This window comes from Myotis myotis, unplaced genomic scaffold (assembly GCF_014108235.1).
Source record: "Myotis myotis isolate mMyoMyo1 unplaced genomic scaffold, mMyoMyo1.p scaffold_m19_p_1, whole genome shotgun sequence".
In the NCBI taxonomy this organism is placed as follows: Eukaryota; Metazoa; Chordata; class Mammalia; order Chiroptera; family Vespertilionidae; genus Myotis; species Myotis myotis.
The window spans coordinates 87771210-87794074 of record NW_023416313.1 but is presented as its reverse complement, the minus strand read 5'-3'; the positions used below and the strand labels follow the sequence as shown (position 1 = coordinate 87794074).

Here is a 22865-nt window from a genome sequence, read left to right as displayed (position 1 = left end):
GGCAGTGATTTTATGCTATTTCTTTTTTTACTGCTGAGAACATTAAACGTTATTTATAACTTGAATGTTTAGTAACCTTCCATTTTTTTCAGCATGTATCAAGTTTTAAGAAAGTATAAATGCAAAATTCTGATGAGGGTTAGCTACTATTATCTTCTCACACAACTCTCCTCCAGCACTAGGTCTTTATCCTCTCTCACTACCTACCACCTATTTAATCCAAATTCCCACCCATCCATCCTTCCCTGCTTTCCAGTAAGGATAAGTTAGGACTCAGGCCCTCTTTCCAAATGGTCACCAGTGCTGCATTATGACCATGAAGTCACAGAAGTCATCCAAGACTGAAGGAAAGGATAGGAGGATTTAATACTTCTCTAACCAGGGAAGATGACAGTCCAAAAATGATGTTAGAGAAATTGTGGCAAAATTTTGTTTTCTTGTTTATTCTTACATTTTTTTTTGTATATAATGTAGGGTATCTCAGAATAATATAATTATTAGTTATGTCAGTGTCTTGCACATAGTATGTATCCAAACATATTTGGTGAATTACTATAATTTAATTGAGAAAAACAAACAAAATGTACTGGCCCATGGGACAACTTGATACCCACATGCAAGAATAAAGTTAGTTAGAGGTCAATCACACTCTATATACAATTAAATCAAAGACCTTGGAAAGGATTAAGGGGGAACGACTGCTAACAGGTACAGGGTTTCTTTATTGGGGTGATGAAAATGTTCTGAAATTTGATGATTACAACAATTTTGTGAACATAAGAAAAAACGCTGAATTGTACATTTTAAAAAGTGAATTTTATGGTACGTAAATTATCTCAATAAAAAAAATAGATACAAAAACTCAACACAAACAGCAACAATAAAACCATAGCCCAGAAAGTTGAATTGAGGCTCTTATTAAAATGTTCTTCCTAGGTAGTCCTAACATTACAGAGGAACATAAGTTAAAGATGAAAGAACATGTTTTAGTTAAAATAAAATTGAAGATAGTCAAAGATATACTCTATTTCAATAATGCTAAGATGCATATTTTTCACATTTTTGAAATGGGGATGCATCTTATAATTGACTAGAGGCCCAGTGCACAAAATTCATGCATGGCTAGGGTCCCTAGCAGCTGCTGGCTGGGGCCTCCCTTCACCTGGCTGCCTGCTGCCACTGCCAGCCAAGGCCTCCCTTCCAGCAGTTGGTCAGCCAGCCCCAACCTCTGGTTGAACTCCCAGTCTAGGGGACAATTTGCATATTAGGTTTTTATTATATAGGATGCTGTGTCACAGTTTATTTGGCTGCATTTTTCTTCCTTCATGGTACACAAAATTGTGGTATGTTTATGATTCAGGGAAGCATAGTACTTAATTTTTAGAATAATGTGGCAGAGGCTGCTAGATGTTCTTCAATATGTGATCTCCTTTTATCAGATTTTTTTTTTCTTTTAAGCTGGGTAAATGGCCACTCAGCCAAAGGCTATACTCCTAGTTTTCCTTATAGCTAGGTGTGGCCATATATCTAAGTTCTGGCCAATGGTATGTAAGTGGAAGTAATATGTGCAACTTCTGGTTTTTGTCCTTAGAAAAGAAGCATATTCTCTCTTCTCTTTCATCTTTTCTTCCTTCCTTCTTTCTCCCCTCCAAACTTCGTTCCTTCCTTTCTTCCTTCTGAATTGCAGATGTGATGGTGAGAGCTGAGCAGCCATATTGATCCATGAGATGGAAACAGTGTGTTGTGGGTGGTAAAACAATAAGACACCAGAGTTCTTAGTTATTATGAAAAAACATACTGTCCCTAGACTGACAAAGTGAGATGGAAAGAAAGTTCTAGTTTGTTTAAGTCACTCTTATTTGGGGTTTCTCTGCTACAGAAGCTGAACAAATATTCTATCTAATTTGAATGGTTTCACATTTCTGTAAGACTATCATTACTTTTTTCAATGAGTAAATTCTTCTTCCTCTAAACACACACACAACTTGTCTGGGCCAAAAATGATTTAGAAATGTAGCATTTACTTATAAGGAATGCATTATGAATAGCCTTTCACTTTTCATTACCATGGAACGATGATTTTAGCTCACATTCAATCCATATTTCTAAATGCCTTTGTTAGGGCTGTCTGTTCAGTGCAATGGAAGACAGGTTTTTTAGTGCAAGTAAGATTTCTTGATAATGCTACGTCTGCCTTGTCAGCTGAATTCTGGCTTATTGTCGCAATGTGCTAAAAATACATGATCAGATTTCACTGTTAAGAAAATTCTTTCAACAACACATGTACAGTCAAGTTTGTTGCTGGGTAGTTGAACATTTGGGTCATGAAATTTAAAAAAAAGTCTCATGACAACACTGTATGGAAATGTAACCCTCTGAAGCCTCGTTCTGTCTTCGCGCGGTAAGGCCGTGAGGAGCTGCGCTGCTGGGAGCTGATGCCCCTCTGTCCTTTTGACAGTCATCCTCCTGGTTCTTCATATTTGCGGAGAGGGCACGGTGAGGAGGCCTGTTGGCTTGATCTTATTAATGCCACCATCTAGAATACAGATTCTTGGATATTTCATCTTCACAAGATGTGCTGCAAACTGGAAAAAAGAAGCCAGTTTTATAGAGAATATACAAAATTTGTATTTGCCCAATCCCATTTTTTTCTTAAGCTGTGAAAAACAAAACTAAAGATACTATTGCTGTCACTGTGGTAACATTAATTTGACTTTAAATAGAAATTAAATTACTCACATGTTGACACATACTTCTTTATGCTATGAAATAAATGTGTTTCTTTAGTTCTCTTTTAAACTTGTTTGGATAGGCAATAAATACACGTGTAAACAATTCAAACAATCTAAAAGGGTATATAGTGAGAGGTAAATTTCTCCTACCTCTGTTTTCAATCTCCCTCTCGAGAGGTGATTAATATTTCTATTTTTCATGTATGTTTCCAATGATAGTTAAAAAATCTCAAATCTATATTGAACATTTTTTAATCCTCACCCAAGGATATGTTTTTATTGATTTTTAGAAAGAGAGCAAGGGGGGGTGGTGGTGGTGGAGAAGAGAGAGAGAGAGAGAGAGAGAGAGAGAGAGAGAGAGAGAGAGAGAGAGAGAGAGAGAAAAGCATTGATTGCTTGCCTCTCATACACAACCCAACCAGGTATCAAACCCACAACCTAGATATGTGTCTTGACTGGGAATAGAACCTGCAACTTTTTGGTATATGGGACGATGTTTTAACTAACTGAGCCACTTGGTCAGGGCTATAGTAAATAATTTTTTATATTATTGTCAACTTGTTAGTTATGGAAATCCCACAATGTCCCAGAGAGGACCTATAAACTGGTTGTAATATGTTTTTGGAGCAACGGCAATAAACAGTTTGAGACCATAAGTTTGAATGAACTTGAAGGACTGATCCAAGAAGTCTTCTAGATGGCTAGCAAAAAACGGACTTCCACATGTCTCCTTGATCTGTCCTGTGTCCACCTACCCAGGATCATGATTATTTTTCTCTATTCCTTATATGTTTGGTTGTGCAGGTCACCCTCTGTTGGGAACATGCTCCATTTCCTACCAGCTCCTGCCCCCCCGCCCCCACTTTATTTCCTTCTCAAAAGCTCCCCCACCCTCACCTGTCTAACTTCTTCCCTTTAAAAAAAATTTTTTTTCTTTATTGATTAAGGTATTACATGTGTCCTTATCCCCTCATTCCCCCCCCCCCCATGCCCTCACTCCCCTGGTGTCCGTGTCCATTGGTTATGCTTATACAGGTCTTTCCCCTGAAGCCACTGGAGTTTGCTAACACTGGGAGCTTAGAAACTATTTAGATAGTGGGAAATTGCAAGCTTGTGACAGATCAACATAAAGGTAGAATCAGGAAGAACATGCATTGAAATAGACTGGAAATACAGGGAGAGTGAAATTCTTAAACTGATCTCTAGTTTTTGGTGTTTGAAAAGTCCTGTTTCACTGGGATCAAGGGTAAAAGGGGGAGAAGACACTTTAAAAGTAATTTTTCAAGTGACGTTCTAAAATATAGCTGATTGTGTCATGTTTCTTCTTAAAAACTTTTAATAGCTCCCCACTGTGAAACGTAAACTCCTCAGCACAACATTCAAGGCCATGGATCACCTGACTCTCCACCCACCTGGAAACAGCCTTACCTGCAGTCTGTGCTCTTTCCTTTGCCTGGAATGCTCCCTCCTCACTTTGGCCCTTGTCCCAACACTTTTCCTCACTGAAATTCTACCCATAATTCAAAGGTTAGGTCTGTCATCACCTTCTCTATGTAGCTTTAGGAATCCCTCATTTAACTGGAAAATTTTCCCCTTCTCAATGATTTTCTAGAACTTTATAAATTTCTTATAGCACATGCCACATTCTGCTTTGAGTTCTAATCAGTTGTATACATGTCTTATCTTATTAATTAGATTAAAAGTTTACTGCGGGCAAAGGACTATGTCCTTTTCATTTCTGTTTCCTCATAACAGTTTCCACCATGTAGACAATCAGTGTTTGCTGCCTTGAATTAAATTAGTAGTTGATTTCAGTGTATTTTTCTTTTGTCTTCCTCTTTTTACCAATTTTTGCAAATGCTATTTGACAGCAAACTACTATTTTCATGTGTTTATACATGAACTTAGGCATTTATTAAACCATCAAATATTTATTGAGTGCTTACTATTTGAAAGGCTCTATGCTAGGGTTTGGGGGGTATAACAATGAATGCAACATAAGCCCCATCCTTCGTGAGCCTGGAGTTTAGTGGGAGAAGCAGATGAGTGAACAGGCAATTGCAATGCCATTTGATAAATGCTACATAGAACCACCATTATGGCTGTGCAGATTGTCTCTGCATGAGAGAACCTGGAAAAGGGGTAAGTGGAGCATGAAATGTAGCCCATCCTCTCTCCAAGCATGTGCTCTTACGGTGCTCTCGTTCTTAAAGGGAGGATGGGTTTTTTACTAACGTACAGAGAAACTCTACATGATAGTGGTCCCACTGACATTATACAAGTAAGTAAAAGGTTTTCTATGAGCACTTGGGAAGGGTACTTAGTTCCAGGCTTGAGGAACTAAGAAAGAGTTCCATGAAGAAATACTATATAAACAGCTTTTCAAGACAAACAGGAGTTACCCAGTTGAACAGAAGTGGGAAGAATGCTCCAAATAGAGAGAGCAGTACAAAACAAAACAAGAACTACATATACTGAACTGCAAGTGGTTAATTATGGCTGGAATCTAGAGGGTGAAGGAAGCAGAGAGGGATGGAAAACAAAGCCGAGTCCGGATCACAAAGAACCCAGAAACCATGATTAGGGTTTGAATTTTATTTTGGAGGCAATGGGAAGTCACAGAGGCATTTTGACAATGATTATATTTACTTTCAAAACGTTCACTCTGGTTGTAGAGTACAGCTGGAGGAGGGAAGGGGACTGCAGGCAGGGACAATGTAAAGCTGCAGCAAGTCAGGCAGGAGATACCAGTGACTTAGGGGATGAGAGAATTTCATACCTAATTAACAGGGTGATAAGACAAACAATAATTTTCATATAATTTGTTGCCATTAGTCAGGAGGGTGAGAGAATTCACTGTTTCACTCAAACAGCCTGGGTGGTAGGAGGAAAGTGGAGGAACTTTGTAGTTAGCACAGGGTTTGGATCAGGGCTCTGTCACTGGTTAGCTGTGGGTAAGTCACTTATTAGCTTTTTGGCCTTAGTTTCTCCACCTGTTAAATGTGCAATATTACTCCACTTCAGTGGTGCACTTAAAAGCATTTTGGGGTGGATTGAATTAGATATATGTCTAAATGCTTGACTCAGTGTAAATACTCACTATAAACTAGTTTCTTTCTTTCGTCTCTTTGTCCCCCAATTCATTCTTGAACAGGAAAGCCATTTACACCTTGCAAGTATATAGATTCAAACTTAAGAGGGAGATTTGTCTGCAATGGGGACAAATCAATGTTCATGTGAACTGTTTTTAATGGAACAGTAATTTATACGTGACTCTTACCATTTACTGGGTCACATATACTTTTGGTAATCAGATGAAAGCTATAGATGTATTATCACTTTCAATAAAAGACAAATATGTACAACACTTAAATATAATTTCAATTCAATCAAAGACCTTCTAAAACTCATGATAAACTCCAGGTTAAAAAAATTTTCCTCTATGCTAATTCATTTAATTTTAAAATTTATGTTAGTTGATTGTGACCTAGTGTCTAGGTATTGGAATCTTCATGTAGACTTACAGATTAGTGTTTATCAATAGGTTATGCTGTCAAACAGTTCTCCCAGGAAAGGCTGCCTGGAAATTTTTTAAAGTTCATATTTAAAAAAATAAGAGAAAATATTTTTAGATATGACAAAATTTGTTCTAATAAAAAAAAGTACACTGGCTCACAGTAGAGAATAAGCCTCTTCTGATAAAATTCCATCATCTAATACCATTGTGGGTCAGGACATTTTCCTTTGATCTGTACATTTTCCTTTGATCTGTGATATTTGAGGCTAGAATTTCAGCAACAATCATTCTTTAACTTCTGTTTACACTAGACAACAGAGAACAGTAAACCCATACTACATCCAAGCCACTAGTCATATTCCATACAGTATACTATGCTCTGAAAAGAATGTATTCAATAAAAACTCAGATTCAAAACAGTTACGGCAATGATGGATCATAGCCAAGTTCCCACCTCTGTAGGGTCAAGCGGGAGGGCAACTATGGTTAGTTTTTATTTAGCCACAAACATTCCTGCGGTAAGGAGTAATTAATTAAATGGTGGGCTGTGGAGGGCAGGGTGGTGTGTAGAATAACATATAATAAAACAACATAACTTTCATCTTCTGATGGGTCATGAATATAGGTGCCAGAGACCACAGGATTCAGATGATGACTTGGCAGTTTTTCCAGGGAATTGGAAATGAGCTCCCTCTGTCTTTTTAAAAACTGCTTTGTACACAAAATAAATCTAGTAAACGTGTTAACAAACAGACAACCAAAGTCAGGATTAGGTGTTTTAAAGTCCTCTTTACTACAACTCCTACCTTGCTTTTTATTCACATAACATCTGAACACTATGTGAATAGGGACCTACGGGGCAGCTTTTATTTTAATTCATGGGTCTTTTAAAAGTTATCCTCCCTCACTTAACAAATGTCGTTATATAGGATAATTTTTACTGTAAAGCCTCATGGGATATCTCGTGTGCTCAAATTGCATTAATAAGTAAATTGTTTCCTTATAATCTGACATAAATCCACAGACCAAAATATTTGCTGACAAGAAGACAAGGAAAAAGTCAGGAAGAAAGCCAAGTTTAACCATAGCCAGTGATTATAGGTCTAACAAGAGGGAGAAAGAATTCCTTGCATATTTGGAACTCATAAAGGAGATTCACTTCCCATTCTTTATCAAAATGCAGAAGGTACAATCATAAAGAGGCCTAATACATTTTCTGTCAGGTAAAAGATCTCACACAAAGTGGCTTAAAAATATCACATTAATCTGAAGAACTAGGTAGATACTATCTGGAGCCTGGGAAGTGTACTGTAGAGACAACACATACACTTGCTTGGTTTTCAGAGTCACTTGGTCCCCTGTGAGCACATACTGGAGTATGATCATCTCCGATGCTCGGGACCAAAGGCTGGAGGAAGAGCTTGAGCAAAGAGAGAAAGCAGACAGGGTTAGAGAGAGAAAAAAGGACCGGCAATGGTAAGGGCTATCAGTGATCATCACAAGATCATAAAACTTGGTTTAGCTTGGTTAAGGGATTCAGGAAGTAATGGGGTGGGACGGGAAGGTGGAAGCCTCATATTATTGCTGTACAAACAACTTCCAACCTAAAATCCAAAGACCAAATTACCTTGGCCCCTAGAGGAGTGTAAAGGAACACAATTGGAATATTATCTTATTTTTAAAAATAGCTTCAAAGGCAGGCTTTACTTATTATAAATCTGAATATTTTCAGTTGAAAACAATGCCATATTAAAATTTTTTAAAAAAAATATATTTTTATTGATTTTAGAGAGGAAGGGAGAGGGAGAGAGAGATAGAAACATCAATGATGAAAAAGAATCATTGATTAGCTGCCTCCTGCATGCCCCCTACTGGGGATTGAGCCTGCAACCTGAGCATGTGCCCTAGATAGGAATTGAACCCAGGCCCCTTCAGTCCTCAGGCCGAGGCTCTATCCACTGAGCCAAACTGACTAGGGCGCCATATTTTAAATTTAATCCTTACTTGCCATGTGTAGAAAGCACCAGCCACTCACACTGTTTAGTCACAGAATCTCCACAAAATCTTTCTCTTATCTAGGTTTTGGAATCAAATGTTAACCAGAAATATATGTTTTGTTCTTTTCTTTTTTTCGGGGGGGAGGGGAGGGGTTGCTTCCTTTTGTTTTGAAGGAAAGAATAATAACACACATGACGTTACTTGCCATTGGCTTTTATGTTCTCAGATGACTATTTCTTTCAATGACAAAAAAGTGTTGATATAATGCCACGAATATAACATTTTTAAAAAATATATTTTATTGATTTTTTTTTTTTTTTTTTTTTTTTTTTTTACAGAGAGGAAGGGAGAGGGATAGAGAGTCCGAAATATCGATGAGAGAGAAACATCGATCAGCTTCCCTCTGCACACCCCCCACTGGGGATGTGCCCGCAGCCAAGGCACATGCCCTTGACTGGAATCGAACCTGGGACTCTTCAGTCCACAAGCCGATGCTCTATCCACTGAGCCAAACCAGTTAGGGCACGAATATAACATTTTAAGGGTAAAATCAGCTGTGCCAAATACTTCCCAAAGGATTGACAAGACAAGCACAAGCAGGAAGAAATCTTAGTGGTCAGATAACCACAAAATATAATCTTATATAGAGAGCAATTATTTTTAAAGTCTTGTGAGTTTCTGTGACCAACACAGCAATATGATGTTTATGGTTTTTTCTTAAAGACTCATAAAGGTAGAGAAACACCAATTGGAGTTTCATTCTGTTCTGGTCCATGTTGTTGGTTATTTCAGTCTGAGACCTATCACTGGCTCCAGAGATGGATCCCAGGGGGGAGAAAACATAACCCAATACCACATTAAAATATGCCATCGTGCTAAGTTATTGTTCTTGCTAAACATTATAATTTACTTCTAGGAAGGAGGTGGGTTCATGATGGTGTTTTGTCAAGCCAAGAAAATATTGCCTTACTCACATTTAGATACTGGCTAGATTAATTCAGCACATTTCAGTTTTGTAAGAAGTATCTTTTATGGGGCTTTCTGTACATACCATACTGGCATGTTTTCCTTCTATATCCAGGGAATCTAATGCTAGTTTAACAATCAAAGATGCAGTTTCTCATTTGAGTTTTAAAAAATCAATGAGACAAGAATGAGTCCTTGCCATATTTTCCATTTAAAATGTGACACAAAGCTTGAATTGGCTTTACTCTTGTTTTGACACAGAGGTCTTCCTACTCCCATCAACCCTACCAACAGGTGCAGTCTATATTTGTTTGCCTTGTTAAGTTAAATTTGGCCAGGCAGCAGCAAGGATGGGCACAAAACCTGATCCCCGCTTGGAGCATTAGCACTTGGGCCTCCACTTCACCTGCATGGGACTATCTGACTTTTCTTGATGCTGACATAACATTATTCACAAAATATCTGAATATGCTTGATTATCTAATAACTCACTGTTTTATTTAACCCAGTGGTTCTCAACCTTCTGGCCCTTTAAATACAGTTCCTCATGTTGTGACTCAATCATAAAATTATTTTCGTTGCTACTTCATAACTATAATGTTGCTACTGTTATGAATTGTAATGTAAATATCTGATATGCAGGATGGTCTTAGGAGATCCCTGTGAAAGGGTCGTTCGACTGCCAAAGGGGTCATGACCCACAGGTTGAGAACCGCTGATTTAACCTGTTGGGTAATGTGAATTAAAGATTAACTGACAAGTGCTCCTTAATAGGATTTAATTATGGCATAGAGAAGAATCTACATGAGACCGTAGTTAAACTGAAATCTTGCAGTCCTCCTTTTTTGCCCTCTCCTGGGGAAAAACAATGTTTTCTCTCAATAAGAAATAGCAGATTCTAAAGGTTTTCTGTTATATTTAACAAGAGGCCTGGTGCATGAAATTCGTGCACTTGGGGTGGGGAGTCTCTCAGTCTGGTATGTACCCTTTCGCAGTCCAGGAGCCCTCAGGGGATGTCTGTCTGACGGCTTAGGTCTGTCGGATATCCTTAGTGCTGCTGCGGAGGTGGGAGGGGCTCCAGCCACTGCTGCTGCACTGGCCAGCCGTGAGCCTGGCTTCTGGCTGAGCAGCGCTCCCCCTGTGGGAGCGCACTGACCACCAGGGGGCAGCTCCTACATTGAGTGTCTTCCCCTTGGTGGCCAGTGTGCATCATAGCAACCATTAATTCTGCCACTGGGCTGAAACCGGCTTTCCAACATCCCCTGAGGTGTCCCAGGTTGCGAGGGTGCAGGCCAGGCAGAGGGACCCCACCGATGCAAAATCAGGGCCGGGCCGGGGAGGTTGGACAGCCAGGGTGGGACTGCGAGAGGGCTCCAGGGCATGTCCAGCCCTTCTCACTCAGTCCCGATTGTCAGGACCCCAACAGCAAGCTAACCTACCAGTTGAAGTATCTGCTCCCTGGTGGTCAGTGCACGTCATAGCAAGCAGTTGAGCGGCCTTAGCATATCATTAGCATATTATACTTTGATTGGTTGAATGGCCAACCAAATGACCGGACACTTAGCATATTAGGCTTTTATTATATACTAGAGGCCCAGTGCACAAAAATTTGTGCACTCGGTGGGGAGGGGGGTCCCTCAGCCCGGCCTGTGCCCTCTCTCAGTCTGGGACCCCTTGGGAGATAACGACCTGCTGGCTTAGGCCCGCTCCCGGGTGGCAGAGGGCAGGCCCAATCCCTAGGTGCAGCCCCTGGTCGGGCTCAGAGCAGGGCCGATTGGGGAGTTGGGGCGCCGCCCCCTGTCATGCACAGAGCAGGGCGATCGAGAGACTGTGATGCCACCCTCAGTCATGCTCAGGGTAGGGCCGACTGGGGGGTTGGGGCACCGCCCCCTGTCACACTCAAGGCAGGGTCGATGGGGAGGTTGTGGCGCCACCCCCTGTCACGCACAGAGCAGGGCCAATCAGGGGGTTGGGGCACTGCCCCCTGTCACTCACAGAGCAGGGCCCATCAGGGGGGTTGGGGCACCACCCCATGTCACACACAGAGCAGGGCCAATCAGGGGGTTGGGGCGCTGCCCCCTGTCACGCACAGAGCAGGGCCCATCAGGGGGTTGGGGCGCCGCCCTCTATCACCCACAGAGCAGGGCCGATCAGGGGGTTGGGGCGCTGCCACTCTCACACTCAGGGCAGGGCCGATGGGGAGGTTATGGCTCTACCCCATCACACACAGAGCAGGGCCCGTGGGGGGGGGGGGGTTGGGGCGCCGCACCCTGTCACACACAGAGCAGGGCCGATCAGGGGGTTGGGGCGCCTTCCCCTGTCAGGAACAGAGCAGGGCCGATAGGGAGGTTGTGGCCCCGCCCCCTGTCACACACAGAGCCGAAGGGCGATCAGGGGATTTGGGCGCTGCCCCCTGTCACGCTGATCCTGGTGCCGGGAGGCCTCGCAGCTCCGCTGATCCTGGTGCTGGGAGGCATATTACCCTTTTACTATATAGGATAGAGGCCTGGTGCACGGGTGGGTGCCGGTTGGTTTGCCCTGAAGGGTGTCCTGGATCAGGGTGGAGGTCCCCACTGGGGTGCCTGGCCAGCCCGGGTGAGGAGATGATGGCTGTTTGCAGCTGGTCACACATCCTTCAGGGTGGGGGTCCCCACTGGGGTGCCTGGGCAGCCTGGGTAGGGGATGATGGCTGTTTGCAGCTGGTCACACACCCTTCAGGGTGGGGGTCCCCACTGGGGTGCCTGGCCAGTCTGGGTGAGGGGCTGAGGGCTGTTTTCAGGCTGGGGGTGACTGAAGCTCCCAACTGCTCCTTTCTTTCTTTCTTTTTTTTTTTTTTTATTCTGGGCCAGCTTTAGCTTTGAGGCTTGGCTCCAGCTCTTAGGCCTCCGCTGCTGAAAGTAGGTTTCTGGCATTTGCTTACAATGTTGCGATCCTGCTGGCTGAAGCCCAGCGGACTAAAGCAGGTTTCTGGGGTTTTGTTTAGTTTCTATATTTGTTACATAGTTGCTTAGAGTTGCAGCTCAGAGGCCTGCAGTGGCAGGCGGGGAATGTTGGAGTCCTCTGTCACTGAAGCAAGCAAGCCTCATGTTAGTTTCAAGCTGCCTGGCTGCCAGCCGCCATCTTGGCTGGCAGTTAATTTGCATATTGCCCTGATTAGCCAATGGGAAGGGTAGCGGTTGTACGCCAGTTACCATGTTTCTCTTTTATTAGATAGGATGATGTGGAAGCTAGGCCAAATATAAAATATTTATGAAGTGGTAATTGTAAAGAAACCATGTAATAGCACTAAATGGCTAATCAATTGTAAGTACAGGAAATAGTTAATGAATACATAATTAAAATGGCATTATGTATCTTTTGATTATAATTATTAAGGTACATGAATAAGCAGTATTTCTCAGATTTGTTGTCTTCTATGCGATTTTAGAGAATATATCCAATACATCTGGTCATTGTAGAGTAATTCCTTCACATTTGTATTACAGAAGACATTGGTCTTAATTTGCATGTCAAATAGGTGATTATAATAGCATCATATTCTAGACAAGTGGTTTATTCATTCCTTCTTGAAGTTGTTCAATGATATTTTGCTACTTGTTTAATTCAACATTGAGAGCCTTTTCCTTTTATTGAGTTATGGTCTATTTTATTTACTATTTTCATTTGTTGGATTTTCAGTCTAGCTCTTTTATTAGGTCTTTACAGAAGATGTAAAACTAGAAAAATTACAAGGAGTGCCTACTGTGTGCAAACAAAACATTCCCAGTCCAAATATGACTCTGACATGAAATCATAAACATTTGCAAAGATAATTTGTAACTGGCACCTCTGCTTCTTGCATAGCATTCAACTGGGGCCTCCTTGGTCTTTTCAAAACCGGACTCTGCCAGCTGCCAGCTGCAGTGCACTGATTTTAATTTAGAAGAAAAGCTGCTACTTGTTTGGAAATCACTGTTTTTTTTTTTGTTTTTGCTTTTAAAAAAATGCCCCCAGAGAAAAAAGTTGAGACCTAATCAGAACAGCTCCAATAAAAGATTTTCTACTACATTTGACCAAGAATTATAACTCTGAGAATAACTGAACTTGGGTAGCCTGGACACATCGAACCCTAGAACTTTTTTTTTACATTAAGGTACAATATATATAACATAAAATTTGCCATTTTAACAATTTTTAGGTATACAAGTCAGTGGCATTAAACAACCATGACCACTAATTATTTTCAAAATTTATCCTTCCATTAAGAAACTCTGTGCCTGATACCATTGTAATTATCTGGTTATTATTTAACAGGATAGGAGTAAAGGAGGACTAGATAATATAGGCATGCCATGTATACAGCTTTGCTAATTTAACACTCTTCAAGTCTGTTCCTGCTGATTGACAGGGAAGGGACTGGACAAAGGCAGTTTGGACGTATGCCCAGTAAGGTCTGAGTGATGTGAGAAGGTGTCTACCTGTCTGTCAGTCACACCTTGAAGCTAGAATAGGCATGGCCACTGCAAGGGCGCAAAACCTGAATATGTAAACTTCTGAACAAAGGAAGTACCCTCTCTCTCATACACAGGGCTCTTGGCTCTTGCCTCTCCTGCTTGCCTGTGCCCTGTGACTCCTGCTGCAGAGGGCACGCTCCCTGCACTCGCCCATGTGGCTCATGGCAGGGGGACCCACACAATGGACTGATAGACTGAATTTGGACTGAGGCTGAATTAGACCCAACTGCAACATGAAAGAAAGCTCTGAACATGGGCTCTCCTTTTGGCTCTGCTGGACTCCCAGCTGTACCTTTTTCAGGACTGGGTTAAGGGACATAGGACTTTATAACTCAAGGAATAAAACCCCACACAAATAAAGCCTTTTATCACATCTCAGTCTTCCACGGGGGCTTCTGAAAATGCTTATTTCAGTGGTACCCCAAGAAACACACTTCCACTCATGTCTGAGAAATCGGGCCCATTAATTCCTCCAGCAGCATAACCATTAAGCAAAACTCATATTCCACCCTCCTCCAATCCCTAGTAGCACTAATTTACTTTCTCTTCCCAAGAATTTGCCATTTCTAGATATTTTATATAAGTGGAATCATAGAATATTTGTCCTTTGTGTTTGGCTTACTTCTATTAAAAATAATGTTTTCCAGGTTCATCCAGGTTGTAGCATAAACCAGGACTTCACTCTTCTTTATGGCCGAATAATACAGTGTGACAAAAGTAGGTTTACAGTTGTTCATATGGAAAACAATGCAATAATTAATACCTAATAATATGAGAATAAACTCTGTTTTGCATATTCACAACTATAAACCTATTATTGTCCCAGACTGTATACTGTATATATATATACCACATTTTGCTTATTCACTCAACTATTGATAGACACTTGTATTGTTTCCACCCTTTGACTACTATTAATAATGCTGCTATGATCAATGGCATACAAGTATCTGTTTGAGCTCTTGTTTTCCATTTTTTTGGGTATTTACCTACAAGTGAAATTGCTGGCATATGATAATTCTATGTGTGCATTTTGAAGGAATTGCCAAACTGTTAAACTATTTCTACAGAAATTGCATCATTTTACATTCCCCCCAGCCATGCATAGGGAATGGGGGAGGTTCTAATTTCTCCACATCCTTACCAATACTTGGGTGTGAAGTAGTACCTTACTGTGGTTTTGGTTTGCATTTCCCTAATGTTAGGTATATTTTCATGTGCTTTTTGGTCATTTATGTATCATCTTCAAAGAAATGTCTAAAATGTCTAAATATATGTCATTTAAAATTTGTTGTCTTTCTGTTGTTGAGTTATAGGAGTTGTAAATAGACATATAACTGATCTTTGTGTGTTGATGTCATATTCTGATATCAGATATATGATTTACAAATATTCTCTCCCATTTTGTGGGTGACAAGGATTGCTGGCTACCACCAGAGGATGGGAACAGCCTATGAGAGCTTCCACCCAGAGTCGCAGAGGGACATCGTGATTTCAGACTTGTAGCCTCCAGAACTATGAGAGAATAAATTTCTGTTGTTTTAAGCTAGCCAGTTGGTGTTACCTTTTACCATAGTCCTGAGAAATGAACACATGTTCCAACTTTGATACCTTTTATTTCTTTTTCTTGCCTAATTGCTCTGGCTAGGATTAACAGCAATCCTTTCAAACTCTTGCAACACACTTAAGAGGTGGGATGACTTCCTCATGCTATGAGGCCAGCATAATACCCACTAGTATACCAAAACAGACACAGACCCAACAAGGCTTCAGACAAGTACCCCCAGTATTTACTGATGCAAAAATCCTCAACAGTATACTAGGAATCTGAATTTAAGAGCATATTAAAAGGATTATACACCACGACTAAGTGGGATTTATGCTAGGAATACAAGGATAGTTAAACGTATGAAAATCAATCAATATAGTATACCACATTCATAGAAAGAAGAGGAAAACTCACAATCATCTCAGTTGTTGCAGAAAAGGCATTTGAAAAAATTCAACACCACTTCTTGATCAAAATATTCAATAAACCAACATGAGGAAAAAAAATTTCTACAAAATGATAAAAGCTACATATGAAGAAGTCCAACTAACAATACTCAATGGTGAAAAGCTGAAAGCTTTTCCCCTAAGGTCAGGAAGAAGACAAGAAGGCCTGCTTTTGCAACTTTTACTCAAGAGAGTACAGTTCCTACTTGCTGATCTTTCCACAGAGGAACAGGATAGAGCTGCCTATTCTGCCATTTTGCTGGTATTACTCCCAAACTCTAGAACTTTTACACTATCATCATATGTAAAATTGTACCTAAAATTCAGATATATGCAAATAATAGCACTGGAAAATAAAATTAATCATTAGCTAACATATCACATCACAATAATTTAGATACCATGGCTTTAGTTCTAAATTAAAAGATGTTTTCATTTACTTAAAATTGAACATTAATCATTAGTTATACCGAGTTTCTCTCAGTATGTTTAGATTGTTCCCTGTCAGACTCTAGATATATAAAAGAGAGGTAAGAGATTCATGAGTTTTTACTAATCATCAATGAAACTTGAAGGATGACTTTCATTTAGTGTCAAAACTCAATATTACCATTAGCCCTGTACTTGTGAGACAAAAATGGCCTACGTCCAAAAGTATTAAAGTTCTCATCTGACTACATTTCCAGTGTTCACATTTCTGGATTATTCTGTTTATTCAGACATAAAGGAATGCACATGTTAAAGGGGAATATTGTATCTCCACTGCTAATCCCTTTGAGGAAGAAAATTTTCTAAGTATATTACTAACCTTTCTGTTTGTCTATTTTCCCTGCTCTGGGAAGTGGAGTGATTGGTAGATCTGGGAAGGCTCATCCTGCCCTTCTTTCTCTAGGGAATGAGCTACCTGCAGGGAGAACAACACCTCTTCGACTTTCCCAGGAGCAGATTCTCCCCTCCCTTTAGAAAAAGGGCTTTCCTGGTTTAGTGTTGCCTACATCTAGATGTGTTCTCTAATTCTGGAGGCTTTGTGAGCAGGCCCATTTGGCTCTCATATTAAACTATATTCTCCAACTTGCCTTTTATAAAGTTTTTTTATTTTTATTTTTTAAGTTAAATATCCTCTGTCACCATATATTTGACCCCCTTTACCCTTTACTACCACAATGTAATAGACAGATGACATATTATAGAATTGTACACATGAAACCTATATAATTTTATTAACCAATGTCACCCCAATACATTTAATTAAAAAAATGAAGGTGGTATCTTTGACCTTCACATTCTTTGTTTTATTTTTCAGTTTGTTTAGAACAGGGGTCCTCAAGCTTTTTAAACAAGGGGCCAGTTCACTGTCCCTCAGACCGTTGGAGGGCCAGACTATAGTTTAAAAAAAAACTATGAACAAATTCCTATGCACACTGCACATATCTTATTTTGAAGTAAAAAAACAAAACGGGAACAAATACAGTATTTGTATTTGCATGTGGCCCGCGGGCTGTAGTTTGAGGACCCCTGGTTTAGAACATAGTCGGGGAGAGGGAAGTCGTTTTGTTTCACGTACTCCTCCTATCTAAAGTTGGTATCCTTCCTGAATTCTCTATCATCAAAAAGCTTTGAGCCTATAGTAAACAAAGCTGAAAATCCAACGAAGTCCACCAAGAGCTTTCTGAATCTTTAATCAAGCTCCTATGTTCTTCTCCAATCAAAGGAATTGAGGCTACTTCTTTGCAATTTCAGAAAGTAGTGTTTTCTTTAAAGAACACCTTAGGCTATTAGGTGTTCATTTGGATCTTTCTAAACTTACTATTGAACCTGATGTTGCACACTGAGGAAGAAAGCTTGAATCCTTTTACTGGGAAAAGGCTGACAAACTCTTCTATGTAAGAATATAGGTAGATCTTCAAAGTTCATTTGATATGTAATCTATTCCTGAAGAAATAAACTTTTAGACAATCTGTTCTACTAGGCAGGTAAATAACTTATTCTTCACACATGACATTTCTGAGTACACTTACCTCTGCTGTGTACTTTGCAGAATTCCCCACGATGACAATGACCTTTCCTTTGAAGCTTTGGAGCATAGCGGTGTGAGGGCCCTGGGTAAGTTCCCCTTCTGCGGTGAATGCAGTGCTGAATGGAATGTTGATGCTGCCTGAAATGTGACCCCGAATAAAACTGAGAAGGGAAGTTTAAGGAAAACACTTATTTGTGTGCAGACTTGAGAAAGAGAGAGAGAGAGAGAGAGAGAGAGAGAGAGAGAGAGAGAGAGAGAGAGAGAGAGAGAGGTAATTGATTCCCAGAAGATAGTACCGTAAAAATCAAACACAGACCAGACTTGAAAATTCCTGGAGTGGACAAAACCGGTTTAGTCATACGAGTAAAGTTTAATTTAGCTTAATTTCCAAGACAAGCGAGGCTGACTTGACCTGGTTCACTTCTTGCCTATGCCTCTGAAAATCATAAGTGAAACTCAATTTGTTCCCCCAAATTGATAGGAAGTAACTGCTAACCAATTCCCTTTCATGTAAGAAAATTCGAATATTGTGGCCAATAAAGTCATTGCCTCCACACTGTATAAGCTGCATTATGACACTATGCCTCTGAGCCTTATTTGATGTTTTGGTTTGAGTGTTCTTGGTTTGCAAATTGTCTCTTTGGTGTGCACACAATAAACTGTTGCTAATTACTACTTTGGTGATTCATTGGCTTTATTTATGAATTTTTGACAGTTCTAAACATCTTCCATGCTCACATGAGTACTTTATCTAAATGAAATAAGGCACCTCTAAGGAAAAAAAAAGTTAAATGTGAAAATGTAATGGAAAAGAGAAAGGAAGATTACTGGCCAAAGATGTAAAGAATTTCCTGACTAAATGAAGCATTGTGAAAGTGGTTCGGATGCAGCAAATCAATGGCAATTGCATGGGCCACATAATAATCATGCCTTTAAGTTCATTACTACTACTATGATTACTCCTAAGCTCTGAAAGTAATATAGCCAAGCAGACATTCCCAGATATAATTTGATACTGCAAAAGTCTATCTCCTTTGGGTAAGCGATTGCTAAATGGGACTCTGTTTAGAATTGTTAAGGTCAACAGCACTGGTTGGAAATAGTTCTGTTGTTGGTTTATTTCTCAAGTAAATTTAGCCGACATTTCCACTCTTCAATTTTATGGTCTCTAAAGGGACTGATGCTTATTATATTTGCACTTTGGCAGGGTTCTGATGGTTTCATTGACTATAAATTTTATTTTTGGAATGAAAAGCGTCTATTAGCTTAAAATATTTAGAAATACCTTAAGATCTTAAAGAAAAAATATATGCCCTCCTCAGTAAGTAAAAAGTACAATTTAAAAAGTACACCTAAAAGATGATTATTTATATAGAGTCTATAGAGAAAGACATTCTTAAATATTATTATCCGTTGAATAACAATTCACATAAATAAAACAACTGTAAAAACAGGTCTAAAGGAGATATATATGATGTTTTGGTAGGATATGTCCATTTGGAGAGGACAGGGTAAGTTTTCACTGAGAAAGTAAGTGATGGCTGAGTTAAAATTTGAAGAATTAATAAAAGTTATTTAGGTAAAGAAATGGAATGAAGACAGAAGAAATTTGAGGCTCTTATTCTCAAGAAAGATGGTGCACACTGACCACATACTTTACATTTAAAGTATTTTAGTCAGCTGCTTCTTCCTCATTTTTCCTTTAAAGAACATTTGGCATTAATAGAGGACTATTAAAAGTTCTGAAAATGAAAAGATAGAACATTAGTATCTCATTGTTTAGAGTCTTCTAGAAAGGACAAAGAATTCATGATCATTGGCAGATCTTCCTTGGTTTTTATCAGTACTACTCTCTCAAACATTTACAGTTATCCAATGTTCTCAATTTCAGTTTTCATGACCAGTAATGACTTTGTTCTCAGCATGTCATCAGTCTGATAGTACTTTTATTGTCAGTAAGAACATACCTTAAAATGAAAATTTTTGATAACACAAAGAACCTAATGACTCAAATATTATTTGCAAATGTATATACATCTACCAGCCTGAATCAGTTGCTAGGTATTTTATCAAAAAGCCTTTAGCCCTTATCAACCATGAACGTTTTTTTTTTTGTTTGTTTGTTTTTTTAGTGTTTTTATAGTAGCAAAAGCAATACAAACCTATCTTGGTCAAATACTATAGCAGACATATTTGAGTTGCCTGCCCGCCCCCCCATTCTCTTGCTGAAAGGGCCTCAACTACTGACCCTGATGAAAGGGTGAGCCCTCAGCTGTCATGTTTGTATCAGATGATCCTGCCACAATTATGATTGACAGCATAGTAGGGAGGAGAAGTGAAGGGTTATCTGATGCAGGCTGAGCCAATCAGGTTCTCTCCTTTGAAAATCAGAAATAAAGATAAAATACAATGCTCAGACTATACTAAGCGTTATAAGCTAATGTCACATTTGAGTGTCTTCTATATACAACTTGTTCAGCAACATTTAGAAAATCGGTGACTATGTAATAATCTACTTATATAAAAACCCTGGATGTAACATCACATCCCAAAGCTCAGATGAACCGGAAGTCAGTCCTGCAGGGGTCGTCTTGGAAACAGCTGCACCCTCCCCCAGCTGTTTCCTGGAGGGCGAGGTTTCAGGCAGGAACCTGCCCTTGGAGCAGAGCGTGGAAGTACTGAGTCCTGGGTTGCCTTGCCAAGGGGTGCGCCCTCCCCGACCTGTTTTCCATGAGGCCCGAGGGAATAACCCACCCTCGGAGGGCCAGGAGAGCCCAGCAGCAGTCAGTCCTGGGTTGCTGAGGCGGAGGCAACAGTGTGGTAGAACTCTGGGTCTGGCCCAATAGGGGGCGTGGCCGGCCTTCAAACCAGACCCTGACAGGAGGGAGGAGGGAGCCCCATTCCTCACAGAATCTGCTGTTGGATAGCTTGCTGTCAGTGGCCTACCAGCCAGGAACCCCATTCACCTGCACTCCGGAGGGAGGAGGGAGCCCTATTCCTCATGGAATCGACAGGTGGCCAGCTTGCTGTCCGGGGCCTGGCAGCTAGGAATCCTATTAACCTGCATATCTGTAAAAAGTTTTAATACATTATATTAGAGGTTGTGGTGGTACTGTTTTACCCACAGCGTCTACAGGAATTGCTACAAATTTACTTCTCAGTGGAAGCGCCTTTCATTCCCAATATAAATTACCAATTCCATTAAAGGAAACTTCAATTTCTAGACTCAATATAAAGAGCGAAGTTGCTAAAACTATTAAAAAGGTCCAACTTCTCATTATTGATGAATGCACCATGGCATCCAGCATGCTATGAATGCCATAGACAGATTACTAAGAGAAATTATGAGTCTGAATGTTGTTTTTGGTGGGAAAGTTCTCTTTCCTGGAGGGGATTTTCGACAATGTCTCAGTATTGTACCGCATCCTATGTGACTGGCCATAGTACAAACGAGTTTAAAGTACTGCAATGTTTGCGGATGTTTCAGAAAGTTGTCTCTACAACAAATATGAGATCAGAGGATTCTGCTTATAGTGGATGGTCAGTAAAACTTGGAGATGGCAAACTTGATAGCAGTTTTCATTTAGGAATGGATATTACTGAAATCCCCTGTGAAATGATTTGTAATGGATCTATTATTGAAGCTACCTTTGGAAATACTATATCTATAGATAATATTAAAAATATATCTAAACGTGCAATTCTTTGTCCAAAAAATGAGCATGTTCAAAAATTAAATGAAGAAATTTTGGATATACTTAATGGAGATTTTCACACATATTTGAGTGATGATTCCATTGATTCCACAGATGATGTTGAAAAGGAAAATTTTCCCATCGAATTTCTTAATAGTATTACTCCTTCGGGAATGCCGTGTCATAAATTAAAATTGAAAGTGGGTGCAATCATCATGCTATTGAGATTTCTCAATAGTAAATGGAGTCTTTGTAATGGTACCAGATTTATTGTCAAAAGATTACGACCTAACATTATCGAAGCTGAAGTATTAACAGGATCTGCAGAGAGAGATGTTGTTTTGATTCCAAGAATTAATTTGTCCCAATCTGACACTGGAATCCCATTTAAATTGATTCGATGACGGTTTCCAGTGATGCCAGCATTTGTGATGATTATTAATACATCACAATGACAAACTCTAGACAGAGTAGGCATATTCCTACCTGAACCCGTTTTCGCACATGGTCAGTTATATGTTGCTTTCTCTCGAGTTTGACGTTACAGTTAAAGTTCTAAATACTTAATCACAAGGGAAATTAGTCAAGCACTCTTAAAGTGTTTTCACTCTTAATGTGGTGTGCAGGGAGATATTAGAATAAGTTTAATCACTTTATCAGTCATTGCATCACTGTTGTTTTTATATCATGTTTTTGTTGTTTTCATATCATGTTTTTGTCATTTTTTATCATGCTTCTGCTGTTGTTATATCCTTTTGTTACTGTTTATTTATTAATAAATTTATATATTATTTTCATATACATTTTACTAATTTCCTTTCATCTCTCACACTTCTATTATAGAGAAAGGGCAAATAGCAATATTAAAATATCTCCGCTAATTAATTCCCTTTTAATGTGCACGAATTTCGTGCACTGGGCTACTAGTAGTAGCTATAAAACATCTGGTTATTATAGCAGTCATCTGGTCAGGTGTTTTTGAATAGAGCTGTTTACTACTCTGATAGCACTCTGTGATCGGCAAACATTTTTCTCTGGTAACTGGTGACTTTATCCTGTTGCAGTAAGCTGTTTCCTTCCCCCAAAACATAACACTCTGCTCAACATTCCATTTGGCAGACATTACGAAAGCATTCAAGAGTGGGCTTATAACAAAGATACATTTTCACATTAAACAAAATTTGGTAACCCAATATACAACTAAACCAGAAAAAGTACTTAGATTTTTTTACAACCAATTATTAGAACAGTATTAACAGGTAAGGATGATGGGCACTGTTTTCTCAGTTTCTAAACATGAAGATTTTTCTGTATTTGTAAGTCAGTCTCCAAAACAATACTGCTAATACATGCACTATACTTTAATCAAGCAGATAGAATAAATAGCAGTTTTAAAAATACTACAGGTATATTGTATAGGTAAATTACACAGGTAAATGTTCATATTCTAGA

The 22865-nt window shown here is 39.6% G+C and overlaps 1 protein-coding gene across 3 annotated transcripts in view; it reads right to left on the bottom strand.

Annotated features, from left to right (window-relative positions):
* Positions 1-540: 540 nt before the first annotated feature.
* TBCK (TBC1 domain containing kinase) overlaps positions 541-22865 on the bottom strand; it is a 167410-nt gene continuing 145085 nt past the window's right edge. For all 3 annotated transcript variants that reach the window (XM_036343987.1, XM_036343978.1, XM_036343998.1), the window contains 2 exons: positions 17720-17879; positions 541-2585 (listed from right to left, as the gene is read on the bottom strand). In XM_036343987.1, the coding sequence (XP_036199880.1) occupies positions 2475-2585; positions 17720-17879 (271 nt within the window). In that variant the 3' untranslated portion in view covers positions 541-2474. The remainder of the gene's footprint in view (positions 2586-17719; positions 17880-22865) is intronic.